Here is a 19,755-nt window from a genome sequence, read left to right as displayed (position 1 = left end):
TCCAAACTCAGAGCAGGTTCAGACTCAGAAGGAGGAACATGACGTCATTAAAATCAAGTCAATCTTTTCTTTCAAATATTTCATAAAACTATTCTCTTAAGGAGAAACTAACCTGGACCACCAGACTTCTCATCCTCCCCTTCTTTTTCTTGCCCATCTGAGAGCTCACCAACCTCTATGGTCAAATGACCTGTTGAAGTGCAGTAAAGACACGTCATTATGGTGGAAAGAATGTGAAATTCATTCCCATTAAAGTTTGGTTCATGTGAGTTTTTTTGTCTCTAGAACTTGCTTACCATCTTTCTTGCTTTTTCTGTGTCTAACTCCCTTGGTGTATTTTTTCCAAAATTTGCGTTTCTCTTTGCCTCTTGCCCTTAGGGCAGCTTTAGGGTCTGTGATCCATGCGTGATATAGAAACTGGAGAGCAGAGAAAAGACGTTTGGTTTTGATGAAAGGATGTGAAAAAGAGTGACTGAGGCCAAATATGCAAGAGCAATAACAAGGAAAGGGATAATTTAAACAGTAATTTAAGGTCGTTTTGCACAACAAAGGAAAAAAAATTTCATTGCAGTTTATGTTTGATAATTTATAACAAATAAGAGTTATTTGTGATGTGAATGAACTCATCTATCACTGTGGTGTGTGAATATGTTCAATATTCTGTTGAGGCAGAACACCAAACATGGAAAGGCAGTTTGCTGTGCCGTTAGTTGTTTATAGAAAGCAAGCAGTGTTGATTAGTTCTGGTGGTGAGTACCTTGCCTGCCTTGACTACACACTGCAGTATAGTTTTAGGCAGCTTAATGATAGACTTGGGCAAAGCCAGAAGAGCAGAGACAAACTTCCCAATAGCTCGCTACAGAGAAACAACAGAGTGAGAGGGTTAGGAGAAAATAATGTAATATAATTAAAGACAACAGAGATTAAATGTGTTAGGAGACAGTGAACAAGAGAAGATTATGTAGTCTAGGTGCAGATGAGGATAAAGGGATTTATTATCACATTCTCCTGAATGTTATTATTCAAAACGTTCAATCCTTCGTAAAAATAGCAATAGAAAGTAAAAACTTAAAGTCTGTTAACATTTTTTTTTAATAATAGATGAAACATTTACATTAGTATGTAAGGTTCGAACAACAAATGTTTGCCTTAGTAATATTTTGTGCAAACAATGCATCCTATTCAGAATCAGAAATAGTTTGTTGATCCCCGAAGGGAAACTCTGTGTCACAGTAGCACCACGGAGCAGGCAGTTTGCACGTTAGCGCATGCGCACACTTCAAACAATTAATTCTGTTAGTTTTTTGAATGTTAATCATATAAAAATCCAATCTGTATGATAGTACGTATCATACGTAGTAAGTATCACCATCAGAAACAGTCTTCGGTGGAAAGTAACTTTGTCCATTTACTCTTACTTCAAACTTCACTACATTCCAGAAGGAAATATTGTACTTTTTACTCCACTACATTTATCTGCAGTTAAGAGTTGCTTTTTAGATTAAGAATTTACATTAAAAAACATGATAAGCTTACAAAATAAAACTGCCTAGTTGTTAGCTCTTTCACCAAAGAGACATTTCGTCTCTAAGCTTCTCACATGGATTAATTTAAACAGTTTGAGGTCAAAAGAGGTACATTTACATAATACTTTACGAAAAAGCAATGATTAGAGCAAAATAAAAAACTATTAATACAAACTTTTGTATAAGACCTTTTTTCTTCTTTCCTCTCCCATTATTAACCAACTACCCCTTAGATTATCTTGTGATCCTTTGAAGGGACCAGACCCCTAGGTTTCGGACCACTAGACTACCCAACTGTCCAACTGTCTATAAAGCAGTTAAAAGTAGCTCCACCTCGACCAGTTATAACAGTTAATTTCTGCTGACACGTTAAAATGTTAATATAATGATGACTGCAGAATAAGAGCTTTTATTTGGAGTAAAAACTTCCAATATTACTATACATCAAAACTGTACATTACTTGAGTAAAACCTTTTTTTATTCCTTACCTTTTGCTGAATGTAACATCCTCATCAAAAATAAAAACATGTAATCCATTGATTTTAAATAACTGACATAATTAAAATCTTGTTTCACACTAAAATTGATGGAAAATGTAACCAATGGTGTAAATCACCTGAAAAGCTGACTTCTTTGGCTGTTCCTCATCCTTTTTTTCCTCCTCCTCTTCTTCCTCCTCACTGTCTGTTTCAAACAAGTAATAGTCTCCACTTCTAACCACTGAAGGGGCAGATGATAAAGTTAAGTTCCATTCAGTCAAACAGAGGCCAAAGTCATTTAACAACATTAAAATGAGGTTAGAAGTTTCCCTTGCTGAAAGAAAGAGGCAGGAAAATCAAACCACTTACCATCAAATTATATGTAATTCGCTACATATTAAACATTTAACTGAGTCTACAGTAAGTCGTAATATAGACACACATTTAAAAGCATAAGAGACATGACAAGATGAAACAAAAATAGCAGAAAACACATTCAAGTGTAAATATGGCTGATATAACTCTGAGCACAAAGCACAATGAATCTTGTCTTAAAGAGGCTTATTCCAGTAAGCACAGTCTTTAGTTTAAGCTACTCGACAGAGCAAGGGACTCCTGTCTACAGTAATTCAGTGTTAGAAGCAATGGGATAGACAAGGCTGACTTATGTCCCTGAACAGAACCACAGTGGGTGGGAGGTGAGGGAGGATGCTGGGATATGGAGATGAAACATTAAATGACAAAGAGATAAAATAGAGAAATTATTTGAAAATGTCATGTGGGGGTGGAGTACAACATGAGACATGAGTTCAAACCAAACAGACGACCACTGTACTGACTCAGAAAGAAGATGATTTTTTTTTTTTTTTTATTCACCACAATTGAGACTTTAAAAGGTTGTCATTGTATGTGTTCGATCCGATTCAATCATTCTTGCTGTTTTATTTTCGCCTGTTTGGTGATCATGTCTACAGGCAAAGAATGAACAAACCCTTCACCCTTTATTCCAGTACTGAGAATAAAGGCGAGTCGACTTCATGTCTTTGCATGAAAATGTTTTACAACAGAGTGATTCTCTACTGTGGGCTCTTTGGGGGAGACTAATGATTACGTTTTAAGCAATGTAAAGTACAAACCTCCAGACATTAGACATTTTCTCTTGCCTTAATGTCTAATCGTGTCTATTTGAGGCCACCCTGCTCTGCACTGATACTGACACGGTTTTATCTGGAAACAGAAGTGCCTCTCCAAACATAGCGTACAGGAGAGCTACAGGCAGTAACGTGCCCTTCAATAGAGACGGAAAAGGACTAAAGTCTGGATGGAGCGAGTCTACTGTGTGTTGGTGCCGTCAGAGCCCAGGGGCAGTATGGGAATCCTCAGCGTTCTGGTCAAGGACACAAGGGCCAATCAGAGTGGAGGAAGAGAAAAAAGATGGTTGGGGGGTCAACCTACTGGAAGCATGGTCAACCCACGGCCTCCACCACTGCTTTTTTTTGGTCTTGGCTTTCGTTCGCTGTGCTCCTAAAATTCCACAAATACATCAATGCAACATTTCATAAATGTATTATTCTACAAACTCAAGGCATACTTTTTGACTCTATTAAGTTTTTCTTTTAGAAAAAATACTAATGTAAATGCATGGTTACAGAACATATGTTAATGAATTCAGTCATTATTCACTTTAACGGATCTTCTTTGAGCAATACTGGCAAACATATAACGTCAACACCAACTTTTCTAACATTGACTGAACCAGGAGAGGCCCCAGCAGCCTTCATCATACCATCATCATCATCATCGTCCTCGGGCTGGACGAGGGTCTGTCCATCTCCAGACTCCTGTGCCATGCTTAGCATCTTCTCCTTGCCCCTCTTAAACTTTTGCTGCCTCACCTTAATGCGCTCCATCCTGATTAGATCAGAGAGTCAGTGAAGAGACACAGCGTATCGACACAGAGGAACATCACTGACGGCATACAAGACGGACCATAAATATCCCCAAGCTTCATATGGAAATTACTGTGTACGTTGTGAAACAGTGGAGTGCTCATTAGAGCGGGTGAGTGGATTTTATGAGTTAATGAGTCTTTCCTTAGGTAGCTGTAAGTGGTGGAAATACATTGACCTTACGTAGTATGATATATTGAGCGATGGCTTCCTGGAAACAATAAAAACTGAGCTAGGAGTTCCTTTTAATACAGAACAGATTTGAAATGGCTTTTTGACTTGTATACTTACTTATGTTTTAGTATGTTATGTAACATATATTTTCCTATAGCAAAAAAAAAAATCACGTGAAAAGACCAAAAACAAGTGTGCATTAATCCATCTGAAAGTAGTCCTGAATAAATGCCCTATTTACAACAAAATTTGGCCTTTTCAAACATAACTCGTATCTGAATTGGTCCTGAAGTACTTCTAAAAAATTTCCAATCTAGTCAAGAGGAAGACATTATGTAAATGTTTAAATGTTAAAAGGTAATTCTAAGTCTTGGGCAATGCCTTATCAAATGTAACGGTCAAAAGTTCCCCTAGTATCTCATATTGTACACGCAAACCACCATTAAATCACATCAAAAGTAAGTAAATGCTTAGAGTCTCACTGTCTCTTCAGCTGCTCCACAGATTTGCGCTCCTCCTCCAGTCTGGCTCTCACCGCCTTCACTATTGTGGCTTGGAAAAGCTCCGCCCCTCTGAAACACAATCAAATGTTCAAAACACCCAGTGTCAGAGTGTGAAGGTTTGATCCTACTTTACTATTTCAATTAATTTTAACAATTGGATTGTAGATATCTGTTCATTCTAGTTGATGTCTAGAATGTTTATTCTGGATAGGAACAATGACGTGCATATCTGAAACTGAAAGGTCAATACATATGAATGGACAAAGTGATGTAATCTTTCCTAGGAAGAATGAAATGGAAATTTTGCAATGACAACTGTGGACAAGAAGAATGTCATTCTGCATTCCGGCAAGCCAGCCAGCATGCTTTTCTGGCTATTCTGACCCACAATTCTTTGTGCAGTATATATGTACAAGAAGGTCAAAGTTCAAGGCACAGCTGCAGTACAAAAAAAAGAAAAAGTTAAAAATTTGGAATTCAGCCAACTACTTGATTACTAAATAAATCTGACAAACTTTAGGCCTTATAGCGTCAAGGAGCTTATGTCTCTAGCATTTTCGGATAAATCAGATTCATAGGCCATTTTTTACAGAAGACTTTTTCCCATGTTATAGCAGAAAATGTAATAGCATCCCTATGCTGCAGACCAGTTTATCCTTATCTGTGTACCTGCACGCAAGGATCTGCGATGCTCTGATATCTGCCACCACATGGAGGAAGTAGTAACTCATGAAGACTCGTCTCTGCAGCAACAGGAAGGCAAAGCAGATACTATCCCAGATAATCCCAGCCTCGTTGCTGGGCAGCTCACACAGCTCTAATGACAGGTGAAAGTGAGGACATTTAAGCGTGTAAATTTACAAGAATATTAAATTAGACTGTTATCAATATTTTCTGCATAAATCTTACTGTTTCACTGAGTATTGGGGCAGTGTTTTGTATCCACTGTAACTCAAGTATGATTAACCCAAACACTGCACTCAACTAAATTACAAAAAATATTGAAAGGAATATCTCAACTTCTTGTGAAATGAACTGCCTATAATAAGATGCACAAAGAAGTAAAATGTTGAGTTCACTCACTTGCGTTTGCTTTACTAACGTTGATGTTGTATTCCTTGATGGTGCAGGCCAGACTGAACAACTGGATCAACCAGCACTGGTTCTCAATCAGAGAGTTAATGTAGCCACAAGCCAGGATCTAAAAACAAGAATCCTTTATATACTTAAATACAATAACTTATTTAAAACATCATAATTACCTTTCCTTAGGTATCTTTGAAAACATCTTTAATTGCATATAACACACATGCAGTGTTAATATAAACTGTTTATCCTAAAATACACACAAACAAAACCAAACAAAAGACACAAACTCTTTGAACCCCTCGCTCCTGGCAGAAGGCTGTGAAAAGCTGTGGTCCAAAACCGTAATCCAGAAAAACAGATTCTTCCCATCTGCAGCTGGCCTTTTTAACAAGACCCAGGACCCCCACTGACACTGAGTGCCCCACTACACCAAAGAAAATGCCTTGCATTTGAAAACTTACTTGGCAATAAACCGGATTCTGATTAAAATGTAAACATTCTTTGTCTGGCTTTGTCTGTCATGTAGTTTCAGTAATTGTTCTTGATTTACAATTTGAGACTACTCACAGACAAAACATTCTTCATGGTGATAACAAAGATGTTGTAGGCGATCAGGAAGTCCCAGTAGTGAAGGATCTTTTTGATTGGTTTGAGCAACAGCTCACCACCAAAGAGCAGGAAGTAGAAGCAGGCTACCAAGTAGCCCATACAGAAGACACTGATGCGCGTGGTCCCCGTGATGAAGATGATGGTGAGGACAAACCAGAACAGATAGCTAAACATGATGACCTTTAGCATGTCCAGGTAGGACCTAGAAGACAGTGGGGAAACCAATATGTCAGCACTATATTTCCAATAAGATTACATATTACATTTTATATTCATATTCAATATTATCTTTTTCGAATGCTGATCCAAATGTATGTAATGCATGCAATGCAACATACAGAGTATCCTCATGCTGCATTAATGACATATTCATAAAAATGTTAGTGTTATTGTTAGTTCATATGTTATTCTAAAACACTTGCCCCAACTGCTTGCCCTATAGTCACAACTGATACAGTACATGGACACATTAAAACACTAACTTAGCTGTTTAAGGAATAAACTCACTGTGTTGGATTCTATTTACATTGAACTGCCAGCAATGGTACTGTCCAATATCTGTGATTCCTCTTCTCTAAAAAAATCCAGACATTTCCTGATTTCCCGAGTGACTTGAACCTCTTTTCCCATACAGCTGATATATCCACGCTAGGCAAAACATAATGTGAACCCAGAATCAAGTTTACAATCCCGGCTGCAAGCGGGAGGAAGATGGATTTTGCTTTGTTTTTTTTTCATGGTTACTTGTTTTAGTTAGAGAGCATGTAAGATAACTGAGAACATTTACTACTTTACTCCATTTTTGATCCCCTGCTTTATTGTCAATTTTAAAATAAATGGGACCATAATTTAAAACTTAACATCCTGATTTATTACAGAAGTAGTAACAAATTAAGGCATAAATTAATTATGAAAATGTTTATTGACTTAATTAATCAAATGACAAGCAGTGTAAATTTTGGACTTCTTTTCGTAACCAGTAGAGTCGTCCTCCGCTGAAAATGGGATAGGATGCAGGTTCAAGTCACTTACGCATTGGCTTCACTTTTCAGACTCGGAAGTGGCATGGACTCGGCCAGCTAAGCTAACTTGCTAATAAGGATGCATGCTTACCACATAATTAAAGTCAAAACAACATTGCAGTTAATTCTGTTGCTGTGTGTATATATTCCACCCATCAATCACACTTATGTAGTACACTTTGTATCACTTAGTGTCAGAACACCGGTAAGACTCTGATCAATGAATGCGAACCAGAGTTGAAACTGAACACCTGTCACTTAGCACAGGTAAGTGTACACTTCTGCATTACCTGAGGGTGTCTAACATGCTAAAAGAATGCATGTAGATCCTGTGTCATCATTTGAGAGACCATTAATATGATGTGTGGAGTGAAAACATAGGAAGCAACGTGCATTCATTTGGTGGACCTGGGGAAAACATAGGACCACAACAACAGCTGCACTGTTTAGGAAGCAGCTCTGATGAAGTGGGTTTAGAACGGACAATGCATTGATGGGCCGGAATAGCTGAGTGAGTGTCCTTCTTCATCAGGGGGAGAAAATACCTTTTCCATACTTAAAAGCTATTTATTGAGTTAGAGTACAGGGCAAAAGCTTCTGAGTAGCGGAGTGACGGACAGAGTGTTTTTGCGGATTATGGATTTCTCCCCCACCCCGTATCCGTAATTTGATCCTGGAGGGAAACGATAGAATAAGTGCAGAGCTGCTGTGGCGTGGACAGACAGGCTGTACAGCTCTTTTTCTTTCTACTAGGGCTTGTTGATGGACACAGAGTGCGTTAATAAAAGACTTGTCCACTTTGGGCATCAAAACAGTGGAATGTGAAGAGCACATAATCAATGACTGTGGACAGGTCAGGATGCTCTTGCTGTCTTTCTGACTCGCTCTCTATTACCCTGCCTCTCAAAACCATCTCTTCACTCTTTTTTATGCGCAAAGTCAGTATCCAGATTCAAATATTGGATGACAGCCAGAATTCTGATTAGTGGGTATTCAATTACATCTCTCACTAAGCTACTGTCATTTGTCTTACCTTTATTTATCTAGGATAAGGGATTTGCGGCGCCAGAATGTTCTTATCCAGCACCACACCACTTAAGATTCCTACAGTTACACAGTTAGCAGTCAAGTACAACAACAGTTTTCTACTGAGCTGCTGGAGTAGCTCAACTGTAGAGGCTGGAGTATGCAGAAAGCGCCTTACTCAATTGTACTTTAGTGGTTGGAGAGAATTATGCCTTTCCTACCAATCAGACATCTGCAACCATCTGTCTGCCTTTTAGCACATCAGTGAGCTTAAAGCTCTACTTGGTTACTTACACAATAGCAGCACCCTGGTTCACAATTGGAGTCTGTGACTCCTCTCGCACTTTTTGATTTAAAAGCAAACTAGCAAAACTGATTTATGGCCACTTGGGGAAAAAGCTAAATAATTATCTGAAACTGTAAAGTAGAAGGGAGCCGCAGATCAGATGATAATTCTGTAGGTCCATGACTGAAAGCAATCCCTCATTTTATTAAAACATGCTTTATTGTAGATGACATAAGACCCAAATCAAATTTGTTTTGCCTGAGGCTTGCCAATCACACTGAATCTAAAAAAGACAGAACGTTAAGATAGTTGCTTTTGTAATATGTGTTATAATAATATCTTTACAGAATTTAAACTAGCTTGCATCTATAGCAAGTCTTTAAAATCTACCAACAGTGATGTTACATAAAAAATTTAATTCCCTATGCTGCATCATAATTTCCCACCATTGTGATATTAATTAAACAATAGAACAAAACAGACATGTATGCATTAATAGGGCTAAGTTACAACAATGGTAACACTTTAAAGTTGTACCCCTAAAAAATGTAAACAAAAGCAAACCTTTAACTCTAGGTAGACATCACACGTCTTCATGATTAAATCCAAACTTCTTCTCCTAATTGTGGGATGTAACCAATATAAAATACAACTTTTTACTTAATTGTAGGCATCTAACATCATTAAGCATCAATTACGCCGCCTCTTCTCTTCCTTTTTATTTCTTTGTCTTGTTGTTGTTCATGTTAATAACGGTTCTTTCAAGCTCCAATGGCACTTAAATTATAACATCTGTTTTATGTAAATCTACTGTAAAAGCTAATTTAAGTGCTGAAATACAAGACTGGGATCCAGTGTCATATACTGTTTTCATGTAGCCCTTATAGCCATTAAAAGAAAATCTAAAAATCACACTTGGGCCAATTTCTGCTTTTGTGCAAAATGTATTATCATAATAATAATTAGTATGAACAGCTGTACCTGCAGTGGATAAAGTCTGGGACGGGGTTGTGGACACTGAAAGAGGCTGCGTCAAGGTCTCTGCAGATCTCCACGTTGTCACCAGCCATGAGGCGGACTGCTGCCTTGTTCTCATCATCAAAGACCTGCCTCTGGAGAGAGGCACAAAGCAGCAACATGAAGTCATCTGGAAAGGAGAGAGGAGAGTAGAAATCTAACTTATGCTAAACAAAATGCTTGCTAATACCAATACCAGAAACTATAATGACAATTATCCTACCCACTACTCATCTATAAATAAGAAAACATACAAATGAGAAACAATGAGTTGGGTTGGGTCAGGAAATCTGGAATATAGAGCCACTTGATCACATTGGAGTCTGTAGTAGAGGTGGGAGACCTCCAGGGATAGTCTGAAATAAAAACATGCATCATTATCATCAGACATGTATGTATAAAAAACATTAAAATTTCACATTAAAAAGGACAAGACTGACAATAGTTAACAGAAATAAAATGAACTGACAACACTTTGGATAAGCTATTAAATATCAAACATTAGTTTTTGTCAGTTTCTCAATTGCAAAGATTTGTTGTTTTTAGGTTATTTATGTCATTATAAATTCAACTCTGTGTGTTTGGGACTACTTGTCGAAGAATACAAATAAAATGACAGATTATACATTAAATGATTACGCAATTGACTGTATAAAATAAATTCTAGAAATCATCATCAGTAAGTACAATCTGGCCGAGTCGCTAACACAAACCTTTACAGGCTGCCGGTGGGATCCCGATGCAGACAAAGTACTGGAAAGTCAGCATGCAGGCCAGGAAGAAGCAGTACTTGGGCCAGATCTCAGCGATGGCTTTCCTCCTGCGTCTATACATGACTGCAATTAAGGCAAAGGCGTGAAGCATGGCATAGAAGTCCATGCGCTGCCCGATAACATTGACCACCAACAGCAGGCACGTCTGAGGGAAACACACAAGGACTATAATTATGAAGTGATGGAGTTTTTCAGATAAAACATATATTTTAGCTCTTTTAACTTGTCTCTACATGTACCTCAAGTCCAAACTTGTAGAAGAAGTAGTTGATGAAGTATTTAATGAAGCTAATGATGCCAATGTCTAGATGCTGCCGTGTGATATCATGGAAGATGATCCTTGCAGCAGGAGGCGACAGCTTGTTCCTCAGTCTAAAGTATTCCTGATGGCGGTAGATGGTCACCTCAAATGCTAACAGAGCCAGCATCAACAGGTTGTTCTGCACAGATGACACAGAGAATTTCTTTAAATATGTATATGTCTTTTGAAAATGTTTGCTTTTGAATAACTGATTGGTTATTAACTGTACTTTGAAACTATTTTTTGTCATTTTTGTCACCTTTTCTGATATTTGGTTTTATAAAAACATTAAGTCTGGTTAAAGTTAATGACTTAGGAACCGATTTAAAAATTTATTTTGGAATAATTTTTGAGTTTAACAGAAATACTAACAACACAGAAACCACAGAAAAATACAACCCAAAATGAACAGCAAACGCTGCATTGTCTTCAAACTAAGTTCAAAGAAGTATGGAAAAAAAGTACTCATAAATTGTTCTTTCATTATTGTGTTGATATCCTGTATATTCTGCAAACTATCAGCTAACAAATGTTTCCACTCCTCACCCTGAGGTAGCCCAGCAGGTCAGGGGACTTGTCCAGGCCGACCCAAATGGCTGGATCCACTGAATCATTATACAGCAGAGACTTGCCCAGCTCAGTCCTCTGCTCATCCGAGTAGTTTCCTGTCTGTGGACAGAACAATATAATTGCATAAATGTAATAAAAAATGGATTCTTAGCGCAATCAAGAATAGTAAGGATGATGTTGAGCAGTATCTAGATGTATAAAACAAGGGTCAAAAAGCACATATCATATTCACCATATTGCATTTCTTGGAGTATGTAGTGGGGTCTATAGACTTCAGCTGGAACAACATTTTGCATACGATAACTACACACGTCCAGACAGCACAAACACTGGAAGCAAGAGGACGATACTGGCTGTAGGGCAGCGCAAAGGCCCAGGATGCCAGGAACACATAGTTGAACAAAGACACCTGCACAGGAGATATAACACAGGTAATGATGACATCAAAAACCACTCAAATAAATCCCTTTTCCACTAACCTTCTCTTTTTCTTTATTATCCTCCTACTACAGTACAACATTGGTTGAAGGTTAGAGGTGAAAAAAAAAGTAAGGAATAATGTGAGGCAAATCAAAAAAGGATAAGCGCACACACACAGCTTGAGGTCAAGAACCATAAAGACAATATTATTATATTACATACATCTACATCTATTAAAGTGTGTTTTAGGTGAAACCCCTAAGAGGGGGAGCAAGAAAATGCAGATCAAGACTTTGGTTTCCATTGAGAAACTGTAACAGCTATTACAAGTTCATCTAAATACCCCCAGACTACTATCTGGCTAGACTGCAGTGTAAATAGACAATCCTGGTTTATTTCAATTTGGTCTAAGTTGGCTCAGTGTTGCAAGAGATCAACTTATTTCATACAGTAACGGAATTAAATGTCTGTATTTCTTTATTAAATGTACTTAGTTATAGAAGATTGTCATTTATGTATAACCTCATTTATTTTACATGCTACAAAAATCTGGAAAATTATTGGCAGTGTAAAGACCATGTTAACCAGGTCATGTGAAAACATTTAAGAAATCCACTTTAAACATCTATGAATCATAAAAAAATACCTTCATCTAACATTTAAATTGGATAACTACATCTAGAAAGTGCCAAAAAAAAAGAATTAAGCAACTACTAAGCTACGTACAAATAATACACGTAAAGATTTTGATTTGTTTTGTTGAGTTTCCCAATTTTAAGAGTAGCACAATAGAAACACAGTATTCAAAACTGTAAACTTACACTTAAAGTTTAGTCTTTCTGTTTTTTTTTTAAGTAAGTGAGAGAAAGTGAGTGTGTATGCTGTGTATCTGTTACATTCCATTTTGTTAAAACTCTGAACCAAGCCTTTCTCATCTGACTTCATTGGTATCATTAATTGTTGACGAAATGACTGGAGCAATTGTTACAATATTTGAATATTCTTGTTATTGTTAATCTCAAGCATTCTTACCTCGTTGACACAGACCATAACAATGTAGCAGCACACAATCTTGATGATGTGGATCTCCAGTAACCACCAGATGAACAGCTGCAGTTTGTGAAAATACTCTAAGAACTTGAGGAAGAGCACAGTCAGACGGTCGACCACCAGGTACCATTTATTCTTCAGATCTGAAAAAGAGAAAATAAAACAACAGATGCATTTAAATGGAAAAACAGCAAGACTGTAGGCGTGCAAAAAGAGTTTCCAGGTTTTATCTCTTAAAAACAGCAGTATGTCTGCATCTCATCAGTACCTCTGTTTAAAACACAATAATTCCCCTGCTGGCATTTTGCTAAGGTGTCTTCTGATATATCTAAATCATCTGTGTCATACACTTCTATTGAACTATTAAACGGATGATTCTCCTTGTTAAAACGTTCAAATGAGGTGAACTTTGTGACAATCTGCATTTTAGTGACGGAAAGAGGAATTTCAATACGTTTATCATTTTTGTGGTGTCGACATAACAGCTAAACATGTGTTTTACACATATTCTGAAACTGTAAAATGTTTGTTAATCTAATTGTTTCCCCATATGCAGCTTCTCAAGATGTATGGAAACACACCTAAAATCTGTATTAACAAGCAAATTCCAAACTGTTGATTTAATTACCTGAGAATGAAGACTTAATATTCAGTTTTATATTCTCACAAAGGATATAAAACCTCCAGCCATAGTTTGGTGGTGGGTTAATGCTTTTACAAAAGCCATATTATCTCAGGTTCTAATAGAGGCCTCATTGTTTGGATTAGAAAACTCTGAGGGAATATAACTAAACTAGCTTGCAGCTCATTATAAACTGAGAGGCCACGCAGGGTTGTGTTTTACTACCTATTTTATTTTTTGTGGATATAAACATTTTAATTTAAGACCAGGGTGACCGTCTGCGTAAATATACTAATGGTGCAGCGTAAGTTGGCTTTAACAGGACAATGTAATGGGTGAAAGTGAGCACTTGAGCTACACTCTGTGTCAGAACAGAAAACTGAAGATAAATCTTACTAAACCCAAAAATCTGCAACACAACAGATTTTCTTTACAGCTTTAACTGGGGATGATTAATGGCTGCCTGGTGAGAGTGTAGTGCAGCAGATAATTCTAGGACAGCAGACTAAGCTTCTCTAAGAGAGCTTTGGCCTGTAAAGATTGTATGCAGCACATGTCTTCTTAGCAGACAGGCTGAGAGAGATCTGAGAGAAAAGATCTCTGCACTTATGACTGTAGCCACTACATGACAGCTCATGTGCACCTCAGTTGTAAACACAGTAAGAGGAGTAAATATGGCTGGCAGTGAGGTAAACTTTCATAAACAGTGGAATAAAACACATGAGATGTTGAAGTACAAGTCTGCAACATGATCAGCTACACAGCCTTCAGATCAACTGAAGTGGAGAAAAGTAAGAATAGCAAGTTGAGTTTCTACTATAGTTGAATACTGTAGATTTAAACACCACTCTTTGTGGTAAATAAAAGTTTACATTACAGTTAGTATCAAACGGATGTCTTGTCTACAAATTGCCTATTCAGAATTAGAGATTGGTATCTTGGAAGCAGATTTTAATAGATGGTCAACCGATTAATCAAGAAAATTCTGACCACATGAAATGATAATAAAAACAATAGTTAGTTGCAGCCCAGACGTGATTGAGTGTCTTGTTGAAGTTTGTAGACCTGCTGTGTTGCAGCTGCTCAGTACCTGAGCTCTGCTCGGTGCTGGGCTCTGGCTCTGTCCTCGCACTGCAGTGGTGGCTCTCCTCTGTGCTGGACTGCCGCGGGTCGGAAAAGCTCCTGGGCTTCTCACCAGTCATGTCAGTGTCACACATCACCACCACCAGGTCCTGCTCCTTCTCTTTCTCCGTCTCCCACTCTCCCTGTGGCTCCTGTTCCTCTCTGGACAGCGTTGCCTCCACCGAGCTGGCACTGAGTATGGTGAGGTCTGCTAGGCTGCCATCCTGGTGCACCAGTCTGAAGACATATGAAGAAGTTATTACAAACAGTCCTATGTATGCAGACTCACACACATCTGGTATATCTATGCTTACGAGGACCTTGAATTAGTTTTTGGATTTTTTTTTACCAGCTAGATGTTATTTTTAGGAGCATTTTTGAAACTACTAAGTAACAGTTGACAACAATATCACCCCCCAGGTCCATTAAGTAGCTATTCTGGAGTCTTTGATCATTTCAGACACAATCTCAGGACATGAACTTTTAAAATGATTGGTGTTGGGGATGGGCCTCTAATTTCTTGCTTCAGGAACTTCATGGCTTTAAGTGTCTATGAACGTCTGACCCTTCCAACGTTTTTGTTTAAGTATATAAGATGAGCTTTATAAGCCTTTTTTAAAGACAGTGGGAAGAACATAAGTAACAAAGATCCCCAGATTGACTTTAACCAGGGACGTTGCAGTTCATACCAGTCACCATGTGAAAAGGTGTCCTACTCCTTTATCAATGTGACTTAAAATATTTGTCTTTCTACTAAAGTAACCATAACTTTAACCTCACTAGAAAGCAATCTGATACTTTTCTTTATACTGAACAGCAATTTCCTGGACAAAAAACAAAGATATAATTTATTATATCTGACTTTCTCACATTCCTACATTTTTGAAGGCATTCTGTCCTCATAAGTATATAAATACAACTCACACTCATACATGGTCCAGGTCATTGTCAAAATGCATTGATGCAAGCTCTGTGTCTGCTAACTGAACAGCAGACCAGCATTTTATCAGGCATTGTAATCAATAAGCATTGCACATTCCTTCTGCATTCTTTAAAAACAATATGTTGTTTGCTTTTGGTGTCGGAGGGATATTTCCTCTAGCAGCACAATAATGGTAGCATCTGAACGGAGGCATTACCCCTTTAAACTCTTCTCAGGCAATGGAGCAAGGTCAAAGGTTGGGTTAGGCTTGCATGAACCGGCCGCATACCAAGGCAAGCATTTTGTTATCTAGTGGTCATACTTACTTGCTCTGCTGAGTGGTAATGTTTTGCTTGATGCTGCTCAGAACAATAAAGTTACACAGAAGTCAAGATCAACATTGAGGAGAGAAACTGAGAAAGGCCAGGTAAAACTGACACTCAAAATCACCATATGCATGTAGTTTTATCAAAATGCATGAACACTGGCCCAATGGCTCCTGTGGTTTGGGATAGGAGAGTTTTTTAGGAAGGGGTTGATTTTCTGGGGTTTCGGTGCAGAGAAGTAGGTGTATGGCAAGATACTGAAAGGGAAGAACACTTTGTTCAGATTCAAACATGCTTGTTTGACAGTTTGTGAAACTCTTGGAGAGGAGAAGAAAGGTTTTTGAAAAGGCTGGGCTTGATTTGGAGGAGGGTTAAAGATCCAAAAAGGTAATGGAGAACCCAAAAAGAGAAGGCTACAGGCAAAATAAGAATGTATAAAAACCTGAAAATGAACACCATTCATGTCAGTCCTTACAAACTCCTGGGGTAAGATTTTTCAGAAGATAATCAATGTATTATCATTGGCAAAACTGGGTAACAGGGACAAGCCAGTGTGGGGTAAAGGACTTCTTGCAACAGGAAGAGGGAATAAAGACTCAGAGGTAAACTGGGATGGTGATGGATGCCACAGAAAGTGAGCAGATACCCACCTATTCATGATCAGATAGACACGGCCATTGACTTTAGCATGGCTGTGTGAAAAGGGTGGCAGAGGAGAAATGGCAGCAGGTCACAAAGAGAAGCAGAGCAGCAGAGACAAGCGACAGCAAGCGACAGCAAAACAACGAAAAATCCACCACAATACGCCCGTAAAGTTAAACACTCCACACCACAAATGTGAATGCTATAACACGGAGTGCACTTAAAGACATACAATGACAGATGTGCGATAAAAACAGTGGTTATATTGGGTATCTAACAGGGTTTGTAAGTGCGATTATCCACAGTTTGAAATGAAAAGGTGTTGTAACTTGCTGAATTTGAAACCAATCTTTAAATGAAGAATGTTTGGACCTCACGCTCAGCTATAGACTGTTAACATGTATACATTGTCAGTTATTATTGAGTAATGGACTTTCTTCAGTATTATTTTTGTCAACTCTTAGTGGAATCATGTAGTGATTTAGTTTGCATCTCTCTTGTCATATTACATTCGTGCCACAGAGGGAAGCCACTGTTTTTCCTAAAAGATGCAGTGGTGTCTGACTGCATGTGTTTTTTTTTGTGTGGGCATTATTAGGCCTTTCTTTATAGAGGGCAGCTGAAGACATAAAAAGAGAAGAGAGAGGTGAAATGACATGCAACAAAGGTCCACAGGTCAGTCAAACCGTGAGTGCTGCGTTGAGGAGTAAACCTCTATATATGGGTGCCTGCTTTACCAGGTGAGCTACCCAGGGGGCCCTACTGTGATCAAAAATGTTATACAAATAAAAGATTTCACTTTTTGATCTTTGAAAATTCCAGAAAGTTGTCTAAAAACTCTTGTGTGTTACAGGATCATATACAACTCTTCTAAAAATCATTGAATAACTTTGCAGATAAACTTGCTTGTGCAGCATAAGGTCATCGTTGAAGGTTGTTGAAGGAAGTTGAAATGCCCATTGCTCAGGATTTTTAACACTTTAACAGATTGTAGATAAATCTTGCTAAGCAAAAAAAATAGCGAGGTCAGGTTGTCCATAAACACAGTCTCTGTGGGGCCATCATGTTCAAAATACTCAGCTTGTTTGTAATTGAGCTGTATGGAATTAAAGAAAGCAGATACAAAATAACAAAAATCCCCTTTTCAATAATGGTTTGGACCACAAAAAAAAAAAAAAAGGGTTTCTTACCTGTAGATAGTGCTCTCCTCTTTGGCCACTACAGCTTGGAGGTCGGTGAGCTGGAGGAAGCGGTCGTGGAAATAGTGCAGATGGAGTATACACACCAGCAAGAAGGAAGTGGGAATGAAAATCCTGGTGAACAGCACGGGGACGTCAAACTTATTCAGGCCCAGGTCCTCCAGGCTGCATAGATGAAACAAAGACGAATAAAAGGAAAAACATGAGACTGGAGCTTACATTTTTTTTGAGGTGAGTGAGGAATCTCTCAAGTGTAAATGTTTACAATTTAGTAAAAAGAAGATAAAAAAGATAAAAGATAAAAAAAGAAGGCCAATGTAAAGTCGAAATTCTTGTTTTTATATTATAATATATTTTTTTATATTAAAACACACACACACACGTCGTACATTCTTACTTTTCAGGATTTTATCTTGATAATGCGGCTTACTCTTACTTTACGTATCATGATAACTTTTACGAAGTGTTGCACAATGGGCATTGTGCAATTTTGTTGGCTAGTGGCATGCAACAACAATGCAACATGAGCATGTCCATGCAGAGTGAACAGTCTGTGTCTTGTATGTATGTATGTATGTATGTTTGTCCTATGTTGTGTTTAATTCTTTAAACAGCAGATACTGTTTGTTTGTCCCCAAATTTCCTTCAAGACAATAAAAGAATATATCTATCTTATCTTATTTACATTTGAGAACATGAGAGAGGCTTGAAACATTATCAGTAAACCTGGTGTGTTGGAGCAACTAGTATTTTTAACTCTCGGAAATGTCATCAACATATGTAGCTGCACATTTTTATTACCATAAAATACCAGCATTTGTGTAAGTGATAAGGAGAAGCTCACCCCTTTTTATCCATTCCTAACTTCTTTGACCAGAAATTAGACCAGCGGGTAAACTGGAAGGTGTAGACCAGTATGAGGACCAGCATGGTGTATATCACGACAGACATCCAGAAGTACTTCAGGATCCTTCGCCACCACTCATAGTGGACCTAGATAAGAATACTTGTGATAATTGTGTTTCAAGGGTCATGAATTCTGTGCACAGAGGACATCTGAATATATAGTGAGTGTTTTTACTTCTGGTTATAAACAGTTGCGAATACACTGTGGATTATGAGCCTGCTGTACACAACCCTTATGCCATACTGAAATTGTCAGCACCTTCTGTCTTTGGGAAATTCAATTTGGAAAATTGAAAGTGTTCTATCTATATGCTAAGTTTGGATTACACACATGCAGAACCACTTAGTAAACAGCCTATAAAGAAATAACGTGCAGTGCTTTCCTTTAAAAAACAATGTCAAAAAACAGTAATCCCTCTCAATCATCACTTCTGAACACTTCTGTGTGGTGGTGTCTGTATCAGAAAAGACGGATCCAGAATATATGTAAAGGATGTGCAAAAAATGTTGTTTTTTAACATTGGTGTTAAATGAGGGGGAATTTAAGGGAACAATTGGAACTATGTAGTTATATATGTGTGCAAGGCACTTCGAAACACCACTGTGTTTTCTTACCTGGTAGAGCGCCACACAGGAGAGGAACATCATCATGTAGATGATCTTGTACATGACAATGGTTCCCTCAAAGCTGACGATGAAGAACATGCCACCACAGATGTAGATCCAGTATTTGACTAGCAGAGCTATGACCATGTTGCCCAGAACCTGCATGATGTCCTGCTCCCCCCCATCCTCAGAGTCCTCTTCCTCTATAAAACACATCAGCAAAGCAGAAATAGCTGTGCTAACTGACAAAAACCTTTCAGCAAACTATGAGTTGATCAGTCAACAGACGTTCCTAACTAACATACACTTCTTATATGCACACATTACATAAAGTAAAAAACCTCCGCAGGTGAAGTACAGTAGGAATCTGAAGGTGTTTAGAAAGACCTTTCCAAAAAACTAAGAACAAGAGATGAAAAAATTACTTTCATTTTACCAAAGAATGGATAGCAGAATAGTTACATTATTTTTAAAGTAATTTTTCTTAAAGGTTTTGCCTGATTTTGATCCACCCCATTTGCAAAGTAAATATTTATATACTGCTTATAATTACTAAACAGATAGGTGAAAGTAAAATGTTTACAAAGTTTTTAAAAGTAAACAAAAATGGTGCAC

The 19,755-nt window shown here is 37.9% G+C and overlaps 1 protein-coding gene across 6 annotated transcripts in view; it reads right to left on the bottom strand.

Moving 5' to 3' along the window:
* Positions 1 to 19,755, bottom strand: part of LOC117954261 (piezo-type mechanosensitive ion channel component 2) — a 75,503-nt gene that overhangs the window by 19,062 nt on the left and 36,686 nt on the right. For 5 of the 6 annotated variants that reach the window (XM_034887895.1, XM_034887896.1, XM_034887897.1 and 2 more), the window contains 21 exons: positions 19,150 to 19,343; positions 18,473 to 18,621; positions 17,620 to 17,793; positions 14,508 to 14,776; positions 12,778 to 12,938; positions 11,558 to 11,734; positions 11,302 to 11,424; positions 10,694 to 10,894; positions 10,395 to 10,599; positions 9,936 to 10,037; positions 9,646 to 9,811; positions 6,289 to 6,532; positions 5,716 to 5,833; positions 5,302 to 5,449; positions 4,612 to 4,701; positions 3,793 to 3,917; positions 3,462 to 3,530; positions 2,144 to 2,247; positions 758 to 856; positions 297 to 417; positions 113 to 190 (listed from right to left, as the gene is read on the bottom strand). In XM_034887895.1, coding sequence (XP_034743786.1) covers positions 113 to 190; positions 297 to 417; positions 758 to 856; positions 2,144 to 2,247; positions 3,462 to 3,530; positions 3,793 to 3,917; positions 4,612 to 4,701; positions 5,302 to 5,449; positions 5,716 to 5,833; positions 6,289 to 6,532; positions 9,646 to 9,811; positions 9,936 to 10,037; positions 10,395 to 10,599; positions 10,694 to 10,894; positions 11,302 to 11,424; positions 11,558 to 11,734; positions 12,778 to 12,938; positions 14,508 to 14,776; positions 17,620 to 17,793; positions 18,473 to 18,621; positions 19,150 to 19,343 — 3,117 coding nt within the window. The remainder of the gene's footprint in view (positions 1 to 112; positions 191 to 296; positions 418 to 757; positions 857 to 2,143; positions 2,248 to 3,461; positions 3,531 to 3,792; positions 3,918 to 4,611; positions 4,702 to 5,301; positions 5,450 to 5,715; positions 5,834 to 6,288; positions 6,533 to 9,645; positions 9,812 to 9,935; positions 10,038 to 10,394; positions 10,600 to 10,693; positions 10,895 to 11,301; positions 11,425 to 11,557; positions 11,735 to 12,777; positions 12,939 to 14,507; positions 14,777 to 17,619; positions 17,794 to 18,472; positions 18,622 to 19,149; positions 19,344 to 19,755) is intronic. The other variant, XM_034887898.1, reaches the window with a different exon arrangement.

Source organism: Etheostoma cragini, chromosome 12 (assembly GCF_013103735.1).
Source record: "Etheostoma cragini isolate CJK2018 chromosome 12, CSU_Ecrag_1.0, whole genome shotgun sequence".
Taxonomy (NCBI): domain Eukaryota; kingdom Metazoa; phylum Chordata; class Actinopteri; order Perciformes; family Percidae; genus Etheostoma; species Etheostoma cragini.
This window is presented reverse-complemented; position numbering and strand designations above follow the sequence as displayed.